Below are 12,013 nucleotides of genomic sequence, written 5' to 3'. Positions count from 1 at the left end.
GAGCTTTTTGGAGCTGAAGTGCTTTTGTAGCATTTACTGTGAGGAAGATGCTGGGGGTTAAACGGAGCTAGAAGCACAAGCAGGTAGTAATCAGAAACACAGGCTTCTTGTATTGTATGGAAAGAATGGAGAATTACTTGATTTCATCCTTCCTTGCTTCAACCCTTCCTTCCTTTTATTACTCTATTCCCATCTCTTTTAGAGATTCTGTATTTAAACACAGACCAGTCTAGAATTATCAGCCGTAAATTCATATTAACCTTTGGTATTTATAGTTTAAAGATGCACTAAAAGGGAACTCTAGAAATGTGAGTCTGGAAAAGTTCAGATATTAAAATGAAAATAATTTAAGAAACCTAAAAACAGTATTGACCGATTTCTTGTTAGGGCAGCATTTGGATTTAAAATATATTATTTTTTTTTTTTTCAAACAAAACTGACTTCTAGCGATAAGCTTTTGCTCTTTGTTTTCTGTTGTTCTGTTTGACTATAGCTATGTATACAGGCAAAAATGTCACGATCGGATGGACATGTATTCAGATTTAATAATAATAATAATCATAATAATGGACTTGTACCATTTTATATGGGCACACAATCAATTAATCCAATCATGATCTGCATGTTTATGCATCTGGCTTTTTTTAGAACAGAACCACTCTGACATGTGCAGTTATCAAATTTCCTAAAAAAAAAACAGAAGTACTTCAGTCTTTGCTGAAGAACAAAAAGTAGCAAACAAAGCAGTATTATACGAGTTTGTCTTCCGAGCGCCCAGGCTGGACTTGCATGATGTTCTAATTATGGTTGTTATTGAGAAAGCAACAATTTTGAGCTCTTAAATTTTTTCCAAACAGGCCTATAGGTCCCAATGTATATCCACCACTAACCAAAGAGGAAATATGTCGCGTTTACGTCAGGCGCACATGCGCAGTCGGGTCAGTTTGCCACATTCAGAATAACTTGATCCTGACAAGCGCTTACATGCATATTGATCTGATAACCAATCAGCAGAAACCACCCTCTCTCATTCGGATTACAATTTCATTCTGATTGACCTTAATCCGGTCACAACATTCTGATTGCTGTGATTACATGATGCTTTTTTATTCTGATCGGCCCTGTATTCCGATTACTTTTGTCCATGTAAACATAGATAATGTCACATGTTCTGCCATCAAATCATCAGGCAAAAACTGTTCAACTTTCTCATTGCTGAACTTTTCCAACTTTTAAAATCCAATGAAATGAGTTGCAGAAGTCGCTCTTTTGTGCACACCATACAATGACTACTTGCACTTTAGTCATAGGATACTAAAATATGAAACGCACCAGAAGCTCCTCTAACTTCCAGACTTGAGTACAGTTAGGCGCGGGTAGTACTGAGCCAGAAAATCCAGCCGAGTTCAGTTTCAGCGCTAACTCAGCTGCTCCTCGCTGAAAGAGGTTTTGCTGGTTCACCTTGAGAGACCTGTCTTCAGTATCTAGTCGTACGTTAGTCATTTAGAGATTTTTTTATTTTTTTAAATTCACTAGTATTTACCTTAGTGCAGCTTTATACCATGTCGTGGACTCTAGGCCTGGGTAAGGGACTGAATGCAGCACTTTTTGTTGGGGTATGCACTTCCACTCAGCTTTCAAAGATCCAAGGCGACACAAGATGCAAGCAATGTGAGCCTGGAGGTAATTTTATAGGATTTTGTTTAAAGGTAAAGAAAAACTTCTGTGTTTCAGAAGCTTTGTGCATGAGGCCCTCAACTGTTAAACATTGTGTCAGTCCTCAAATAAATGTTGTTGCTCTTCAATTGCTTACATTTTATATGAGGGTTGCTCTACTTCCCGCCTCACTCTGACTAACTTGGAAATGCTGTGGCTCTGAGGGATGAATATTTACATTTTATCTTTCATGACTTCTTTTTTTGATCCTACAGATTGTGGCCTTACGAGAACAGAATGCTCACCTTCAGAGGAAAGTTGCGTCGGGCGAAGGAGGAGACGACCTACTGGAGGGCACTGAAGCTCAACAAAAGGTCCACGGCAAGGTGAGCGTCGCCTTCTGGTTGCATTTATCGTTCGGAATATGGGAGCACTACTTTGAATCAAAGCTTGTTCTCCTTTAAGGGCCACAGAGAACATTTTAAAATCAAACTGTTAAAGTGTTCAAAACCCCTCTGAAAAGTATTCACAGAAATAACGAAAGTTGCAGGTTTGAAGGTAGTGAGTCCCTTTGCTCAAACCTAGATGAAGCTTTGAATGTTTAAGCTGTCCATCCAGTTTTAGATGCAATATAAAACCAAACTATCATTAAAGTAACTTGCTTTCTTTTTTTTTCTTTTTTTTTGAAAACTCGGGCCACTCTGGCACTGTCGGCAGCATCTCATTAGAAGGACCTTCAACTAAATGCAGGCAGTTTTGGCACTGTAACTTATTGGTGTTAGGGCTTTTCTTCTGCACACCCATCTGAACTGTGTGCATTTATTTCCCTCTGGTATCTTTTAGTATTAACGCACACTTTAAAATTAGTGTTTTTCTTCAGATACTGGCGCTTGTTTATCAAAACCTTGGTAGTTTTGGGCACAAAATGGGTCATCGGACAGGTCACACGGTATTTAGCCTATCCCAGTGTACTAAAAAACAGAAAACAGTTAAAGACTGCCAATTATTTATTCACAGATTCAGAAGAGACGAACTAAACCTGAAATGTAGGTCCTCAAAAAGGTTTTTGCCAATTGTTGGGTAAAATCTTCTTTATAATAGCATATCTACACGACACTTTTGACATGCTGGACGAGGTCTTCCTATCTCTGTCTGATCCAAATCAGCTAATTACGCTGCAGAGGGTCGAATAAAACATGACTTTGCAAATATATGCACAATTCAAACATGAAGGCACACACTTTTTTTTTTTAAGAAATACCTCCAGCTGATCCAAGCCAGACCATCTCTACTTTTTATTCTCTAATGCATCCCTCTCTCTCCCTAAAAAGATCCCATGGTCCAAAAACCTCGGCTCAGAGAGCACTCGCTCTGAAGCGACATGAATTTGGCATGACTCGATAATAAAACTTTTGACAATAAAATCAACTTGAACGTCATTGATCAATGTAAACAAATTGCTACCAGGAAAACCCTTTCCTCTTATCTGCAGGTGTGCGCCACAGTGCTCGCTGTTTAAATTTCCTCACAAGCTCCGCTTCTTGCAGTCGCTCAGCGATAAATTGCTCGTAATCCAGAAGTTAAACGGCCATCCTGCTGAGAAACCCCGAGGCCAGCAGCGCGTTCCTAAAACGATTTTGTATTTTAGAATCTGAAGGGATGTTTTATGATCTTTTTCCAGTCAGCCAGTGTATTCCTCAAGGAAAACTGAAGAAAAATCATCAGGCACATACAACTAATACTAAACATATTCTCTGTAATCACACTGCTAAACATCCTTTTTGCCCCTGTAAGGATGCACCGTAAATCCCCCCCTGCTGAAAACTTGCATGAAATCATAGCTCATCTGTGGCCGGACACGGGATTTGAGCAACTCTTAAGCTTCCATCCAAATTGTTAAATGCCATTTATAAGTCATACACCCAGTTTGATACACGAGGACAAGTACAGCTCCTTCACTGGATGCACTGTTCATTTAAAAGCACGAGTAACTTCATTATATCAATGGCATCAAATCTCCAAACCGTATATCTGATGCTGGAAAAATATTTACATGCGAACAAGCCAGCTGGATACTTGGGTAGATCAATTGAAATGCTATTACTTGGCTGGTCTGCTGGGGGAGGAGTTAGAGTTGGGGAGGGGGGGGGGAGTAGAGGAGAGCGTGCACGCTGAGGCACGAGGTAATGAGAAGACTGCTATCATCTGCTCTGTTTTGTAGAGATAAAAGAGAGGAATATAAATGGAGGCTGTTTTCTGCATGTTAATGTTCTGCTGCGTGTTTCTCGTATGATACGGCGAAGGCAAAGTTCTAACCTTGCCGTGATGGAGCGGTTTAGTCATTCAGCAGCACTGCTGTCACAAGGACTGAGAGAGACTCTGCTGCAAACGTGATTAGCTGAGAGTGACAGGCCGTCGTGCGATGTAAGATGCACACGGGCGGCCTTAATGTGACAGGTGGAGAGAGGTCAAGGACAGTTAAGGTGCCCGCTTTGTTTCTTTAATTCTCCTTTCTAAACCAATAAAGTGTTCTGTTCCCACTCGTAATTCATTAAGCTTTTACCTCACTTTGTCAGACAAATACTTCTGGCCTTGAGTCAAATATAGGCTTTTCTTTTTAGAAAGTGAGGTGACAGCCTATGAATGCTGACTTTTATGCACTTTCTGCACATGCATTATTTTACTACTGCCAATTTGAATAAACAAATGCCAAAACATTTATTTTACAAATATCCCTGGTCTGGATACATGGAGCAACTGCAGAGTATTTTTATACTTGCTGGACTTACTCCCTGCCCTATGGTCAGCAAAATAAATATCTAGTTTCCACAGCCTGTGCGCTTTTTCTGATGTTTTTTTTATATAAAAGATGCACATGGCATCCAGCCAGCCATTAATCTGCTCATCTGGTTCTCCAGCCATCTATTCATCCATCATTCCATCCATCCAGCCATCCAACCGTTGTCCCTCCCTGCATCCATCAATCTATAGATCCCAGTTATCACTAAATCCATTAGTTTATCTGTTTATACATGCATTCCTCTTTTCCTTCCATCTGTCCATCTCTGTTCAGGCCTTTTTTCATCCATCAGACCTTCAGTTCATCTGTCCATTCCTTCAGCAACATCTCCATCTATTAATCTCTCCTTCCCTTATCAACAAACCCATTTTTGTCTCCGTCCAGTGTCCATGCACCCATCCCAAATGTCCTCCATTGGTCCACTGATCTGCCTGTCCAGCTGTTTGTCCATCAATTCAGCAGTCCCTCATTCCATCCGTCCGTTAACCTATTCGCCATTCGTCTAATTCGTCATTAAAGACATCGGCAGATGTCTAAGAGGCAGACATTTCTGTAATCTTTAAAGGTAGTTTAATTGAAAAAAATTAACACATCAAATATATTATTCAATTGAAATCAAACCGCTGCTGTTCTTTTACTGTTAGTAAAATTGGCGTGCCTGATGGTGCCAGGGAAATTAGTTACCGGGGAACATGCAAAATCAAAGTCTCCCAAATATCTGCAAATATTTCCAGATCCAGCACGTTCCATAACTGGTTGAGGTTGGAAGCTAAAAATAAATTGTGGTGGCTGATTGAATAAAGCAGAGTGACTTTGGTCAAGCTGAGGAAGGCTGAATGAATTGCAGAGTCTCCTCAGTCACAGGTTCCTCTGTGGAGAAAGGTTTGGTTGGTACAACGTAGCTGTACTTGGGTATGATGCATTCACTGATTATAAGAGGATCCGATTGTTTAGATTTCCACCAACGAGACACCAGTCAGGTTCATTCAAGACGTCAGAGGCAAAAACTCAGACAAGTGGAAGGCTGCCGTAACTCGGACAGTCCTCACACCTCAACAGAGCTACAGGGCTGTTGTCTCCATTCAGTAATTCATGCAAAGGAGCCACAATCAAGTACTGAGTGAATATACTGTGGGCTACATGGACATACAATTCAGCAATATACATCTATTTTATCAGTTTTAGATAGTATTTAAAATGAACATATCTGAATTTTACATTTTAGATTAAATTACCAAAGTAAAAACTCTTTCTATAAAACTTACCCAGATGTGCTTTTATATGGTAGTTTTTTTTTACCAAAATTACTTTAATCTGCAGACATGAAGTCTAAAATTTGATTGTGCTTTAGAAGAAGAAACCAACTCACCAAATGCTCATGCTTTTGGTAGGTTAAAGGATAGCAAAAAAATTATGTCAATTTCTTTATTTTCATCCCTAAACTGCTTAATAATGTCTGTTTAGTCATTCTGAAAGATGGGGGAGGGAGGATAAATCCAGTCACTCAACGCGGGTTGAGAAAGGCCAATTATAGGCTGAATGGGCAGCTTTTCTTTACCAACTTCACCATCTTCATGTCATTTCTCCCTCAAGCGGCTGTCCAATGGCTCCCTGGAATCGGCCCGCGAGGCCAGCCAGGTGGTGGAGCTGCAGGACCTCCTGGAGAAGCAGAACTACGAGCTGGCCCAGATGAAGGAGCGCATGTCCTCGCTCTCTTCCCGGGTCTCCGAGGTGGAGCAGGAGTTGGAGACGGCCCGCAAGGACCTCATCAAGTCCGAGGAGATGAACAACAAGTACCAGCGGGACATCAAAGAAGTAGATGCACACACACAAGCATGCACATCCACCCCATCTACATGAACCACGCCTCAAGGGGAAATCAGTTTGAATAAAGACTTGCATATACAGTTTAAACTGAATATTTACATGTCTTGTATGTTATATTTTTTACTATTCAATATTAAATCAATCATATTTTAGATAAGTTAGGATTACCAAAATTATTTGTTTTTCTTTTTTCCACTTTCTTCAATTTTGCATATTTTAGTCAATAAAATACAATTGCAATACTTCCTGCTCTTTTAATATGATACATGTTGACAAGTAAATATTTAGTACACTGCAAGATAAGAAAAAAAAACTTCAAATAGCTGATCTGCATTCAGAACTGTGTACTACTTGATTTGCTACACTCTGCCTATCTATATAGGCTGATACCCTGTTAGACCATGGCTGAAATTACTATTGATTGCTGACAATCCAGGCTGCGGCATTTATTGTGGCCTTATTGGAAAGACAGCTTGTTATTACCGTTATTTGCCGTCTATAAGAGCAGCAAGATCTCTCCGCTCCTGCAGGATAACTACTTCTTGTGTTGCTTAGAAAATAATGCAAGCTTCTTTTTTGGCTCTTGCACTTCAGTGTGCAGGAAACAATCTCCCATAGTTTATTGTAGCAACATGAAGCAGAACTCTGTCACAGTTAAGATCGTATCTATGTCTTTAAAACTGTGTTTTGTCTTCGGTATTTGACTGGCTTTGTGCTACGCTCATACTAAAGGGTCAGTGTTTTACAATGGAGAACTTTGCTAAACTATTTTAAGTCAATTCAATTTTATTTATATAGTGCCAATTCACAACACACGTCATCTCAAGGCACTTTACAAAGTCAAGTTCAATAATGTAACCAGTTGATTGCATCAAAGTCTTGACAAGCAGCATTCACTCCTCCTGTAAGAGCGTAGAGCCAAAGAGACAGTCGTCTGCATTGTTGATGGATTTTCAGCAATCCCTCATACTGAGCATGCATGAAGGGACAGTGGAGAGGAAAACTCTCCTTTAACAGGGAGGAAAACCTCCAGCCGAACCTGAACCAGGCTCATCTGCCTCGACCGACTCGGGGTTAGAGAAGACAGAGCAGAGACACAGAAAGCACACATTGATCCAGGAATCCTTTCTATGTTAATGGTGGATGATCTGTCTTCCCTGGATGATGCCACAGCAAACTGAACGCAAGACCAGGTGTACCTTCTATGAAGAAAAAAAAAAGGGAGAACAAAAAGTTAAAAGCTGAAATGACAAGCAATGCAAATTGGAGAACTCAGCAGAGTGAGAAAAATAGGCCCTGATGTCCTCCAGCAGCCTAAGCCTATAGCAGCAACTACAGCCATAGCTCAGGGTCATAAGCCACTCTAACTAAAGGCTTTAACAAAAATAAAAGTTTTAAGCCTAGTCTTAAAAGTAGACAGGGTGTCTACCTCACGGACCAAAACTGGGAGTTGGTTCCACAGGAGAGGAGCCTGATAGCTGAAGGATCTGCCTCCCATTCTACTTTTAGAGACTCTAGGAACCACCAGCAGACCTGCAGTCTGAGAGCGAAGTACTCTGTTAGGAACATATGGGCAATTACATTTCTCTCATGAATGATAGAGTTTGATTAGTAAGGGCTTTATATGTGAAGAGAATTTTAAATCTTTTTTTAACAGGAAGCCATTGAAGGGAAGCTAAAATAGGAGAAATATGATCCTTCTTGTTAATTTTCATCAAAACTCTGCAGCTTGCTGCAGCGTTTTGAATCAGTTGAAGGCTTTGAACTGATCTAATATTTTAAAAGCTAATACCAGGTTCTAAACTGGCCTAACTAATTATTGTGTACAGGTCATGTGCCAGAAAGAGGACATGGAGGAACGCATCGTTACGCTGGAGAAACGCTACCTGAGCGCCCAGCGAGAGGCCACATCCGTGCACGACATCAACGACAAACTGGAGAATGAGTTGGCCAATAAGGAAGCATTTCTCAGACAGGTATGCACGTCCTCAGGTGGCAGCCGAGAGGCTTTAAGGCTAATAAATCAACGATCTCTCTTGACTATGAGACAGTTTGAGCTTCTCTTCTATGGTTGGACCACTAAAACATTTTTTGATGTTGTGTCAGATGATAAAACAGAAATACAATATTGATATTCTGCCTAAATATCTTATTCTAACTGAAGTTGATTGAAATATTCTTGTAATCTTCTCTATGCTGTAGAATGTCACATAATCTGGTGCTGATTGGTTCTCATGGCTACCATGCAATCAAGTATTTTCTCAGATCTCTGCATTAAAAATGTAGCATTTTAGAGTTTATCTTCTGCTCTATTATGTAATCCCATCTGTTCGTCCGTCTGGCCGTCCGTTCGATGATCCATCCCGCCATCATCTATCAGCTCTGTTTTGTGAAAATATCTGCCCATAAAGTCATTGCAAACTTTTGTATTTACACTTTTGAAAAATATGCAGAGGAGGGCTGAGAACTAGACATTTTGGTTTGGAAAAGTATGACAGGAAAATATGCAGGAACTTCCCTTATTTTAGGATACTTACTGATCCAGTTGCCTTTCTCCTAAAACCCTTGTGCCTTTTTTTTTTTTGGAACCATAAGTGTAAGCGAACTGTTGACGGACGCAAAACATTTCAAACTACTGCAATAAGAAATTATTTGAAAGACGTTTGTTCTTTTCTTGAGTAGGCCTGCCAGGATTTGTCGACGACAGTAATCCCACTCCATCAATCTTTCCACTAAACGCATATTTCTTAATAGTCCATCTTTATCCTTCATCTTTATACAAAATCTATAGCAGTGTTCCTCCAAATTGCTCTTTGGCGAGAGAGTCTCTGCCCTGCAGTCTGGAGAAGTATGTTCGTACGTCTAATGACTGATCTGATCACCAGTGAGTTTTCCAAAGTTTTCAATGGGAGAAGTCATCTAAAGTGAGGAAGTAGTACGAGTCCGGCCACAGTAAATGTTGGTTTGAATGTTCTCTGAGCGCCATGCATGAGCAGCTGAAGAGATGGATCCTGGGACGGCTTTAGCAACTTAAGAAACTCCATTATCCTGCTTTTTTTTTTAAAGCCGCTGAATGCACTCTGTTAGACAAGTTGACTGCTACCGTTGCTTTTTTTTCCACATGTTTATTCTTTAGCATTGTGCATTTAAGTTAATGTGTAAACTTTGTGCAGAAGCCCACATTAAGTCTTTATTTCATCCCATTTAATTGTGTAGTTATTGTAATTATCTAAATCAAATTTAATCGTGACAGATGCCCAAGTCATAAATGCAATTAATGAATACTACTAATGTTAAAGTTACAGACTGTATCATTGTCTTTTAACAAAAAGATGTGATATTTCTCCCTGTGGAGTTGCACTCTGACTGGACTAAGCCCTATTTCTCTTTACTTTGAATCTCATAATCGTCAGGTTCCATTGATTTATAAATGCATTGAATAAGGAGGGCTGAATATTCTTGTTTTTGCTATATGTACACGTGTAAATGTATTTAAATTTTATTTTTGAGGATGGGGGTAAAAATGAAAGATGCATAGAAAAATAAATAAAACGTGAAACACAATAATTAGCATTTTCCAATAGATTCATCAAAAGAGGTTAGTGGCATCCATAGTCTGGACCTATAAAACCTAAGCTATAAAAAAGGAAGGTAAACAGAAATGGTGGATGATTTAACACAATATCTTCTTCTGCACTCTTCATAGATTGTCTTCCCTTACTTTACAAAAAAGGTTATCTGAAAACCTTTTATACATTTAGTTGTTTTTAGTTTGGATGTTGGTAGATTCATCAGAACTACTGTCAATATGTCCTTAAGTACCATAAAGCTTCATTATCTGAGCTTCTGCTGCCACACATGGACACTTTGTCGCAATGAGTTTGTTTGTCCTCTTGGCAGCAGCTGAAGCTAAAGGAAAGGTCTTCAGGGAACGCAGACTTGGCTGTGTCCAGAAAGACGAGGGCACGAGAAGAAACGGCCAAAAATACGGGGGGGGGGGGGGCTCTCCTGGGAAGAATGTTGCAAATCAAAAGCAGACGGTCACGATTCCCCCGTGTCGCCACAAAAACTGCTGGGATCAGGATGCGACCTCAAACTGAAAGTATCACTGACACAGAAAGCACATTTTTGGCCCGCTGCAGTCCAACTTTTGCACAAAGCTGCCAGGATTGATGCTTATGGGATCAAAGCATCTGTCACTGAAAGCAAAGGCTGCCAACTGAGTCCAGAAGAATTCTGCTCGGTGCAAAGGACCGAGGTTTTAACACACGCCAGGGAGACATATCACTTAACAATACGTCATTTGTATTTTTATGAAAAGCACTTATTGCTACGTTAGGGCGAGTATCTATTGATTGGAAACTGCCGTTGGTCCTGTTGGTACATGCAGAATTGATGCTCCGTCGTGCCGGAACCTCAGGGGCTTGTCCTCCAACAAAAAATGGATCTGACCATAAGACACTGCTGACATTAAAGTGGAAAAAAAAGGAGAGGCTGCGTATTAGAAAGTATTTTTTATGGAAATATCTAACCTCTTATTGTTCCAAAAACAAGTAAAATGGAAATGATCTAAATGTAAACAAAAAAAGAAAAGAAAAAGGATTAAATGGACAGGAAATGGAATTCAAATGGCTTCAAAGCCAACTGAAAATATGTTTTAAAATGAATAATTTAGGCCATAAAATTATATTGTTTTACTACACTTAATACCCTGAAAACTTCCACTTTTGAAGCAGAGGCTTTCAATTCTTTGAGTTTAGGTCTGGAGTGTGTCATTGTTCCCTGTAGACGTGCAGAAGTATTTACCCCCCTTGATCTTTGCCCCATTACAACCACAAATTTAAATGCATGTTGTTTAGAATTAATATGATAAACTCAAAGTAATAAAGTAGAAGAAGATGGATACATGGTTTTCATATTGTCCTTTTGCTTAATAAAGCGTACAAGCATGTTAAGGGATAAAATTGTGTAAATTTTTACAGCAGGCTTAGATTAGAAAATGGCATCTTATATCTAAAAAAAAAAAAAAAAAAAAAAAAAAAAAAGCCAAAAGTATTCCACAACCACCAAAGACATGGCCATCCAGCAAAGCTGCAGAGAGCCACAGCTCAGGTGGGAGAAACTGTTAACAAGACAGCCCTTAGTGCTGCTCTCCATAAATAAGGAACATTTTTGGAAAGGACCATTTTCATTTTGCCACAAACCTTGGGAGACGTGCCGAACATGTGGAAGAAGGGTCTAGCCTACTGTGGTGGAAGTTCACCTTCCAGAAGAACAACATGCAGCCAGAGCTATATGTTAAAATGGTATAGTCAAAGTCCAGACCTAAATGAAATGGTGAATTAGTGGCTAAACTCCCAAACTAATTCCTAAACGGTTCTCCATCCAATCTGACCAAAGTAGTTGGAGTTGTGATTTTCATTTTTAAAAACCTGTTGACAGACTCCTTTGTGCTTGTAGTGTTAAAAAAAAATAGTATGAAGAATGTTTTGAGGGTAATAAACACCTTGGGGACGGATCAATTGACTGAAACGGTTGGCAGTCCTAATGGGAATGCTGCTCTTGTTTGTCCGCAGATGGAGGAGAAGAACAGGCAGCTGCAGGAGAGGCTGGAGCTCGCAGAGCAAAAGCTCCAGCAGACGATGAGGAAGGCCGAGACTCTGCCAGAGGTGGAAGCAGAGCTCGCCCAGAGGATAGCCGCCCTCACCAAGGTAGGGATGCAAACCCGAC

The 12,013-nt window shown here is 40.0% G+C and overlaps 1 protein-coding gene across 10 annotated transcripts in view; it reads left to right on the top strand.

Annotated features, from left to right (window-relative positions):
- ppfia2 (PTPRF interacting protein alpha 2) overlaps positions 1 to 12,013 on the top strand; it is a 197,851-nt gene that overhangs the window by 146,596 nt on the left and 39,242 nt on the right. For all 10 annotated transcript variants that reach the window (XM_036149197.1, XM_036149195.1, XM_036149196.1 and 7 more), the window contains 4 exons: positions 1,932 to 2,042; positions 6,050 to 6,271; positions 8,113 to 8,259; positions 11,860 to 11,994. In XM_036149197.1, coding sequence (XP_036005090.1) covers positions 1,932 to 2,042; positions 6,050 to 6,271; positions 8,113 to 8,259; positions 11,860 to 11,994 — 615 coding nt within the window. The remainder of the gene's footprint in view (positions 1 to 1,931; positions 2,043 to 6,049; positions 6,272 to 8,112; positions 8,260 to 11,859; positions 11,995 to 12,013) is intronic.

The sequence above is a fragment of the Fundulus heteroclitus genome, chromosome 17 (genome assembly GCF_011125445.2).
Source record: "Fundulus heteroclitus isolate FHET01 chromosome 17, MU-UCD_Fhet_4.1, whole genome shotgun sequence".
NCBI classification, from domain to species: Eukaryota; Metazoa; Chordata; class Actinopteri; order Cyprinodontiformes; family Fundulidae; genus Fundulus; species Fundulus heteroclitus.
Note: the sequence above shows the minus strand (reverse complement) of the source record. Positions and strands in the feature narration are given on the sequence as shown.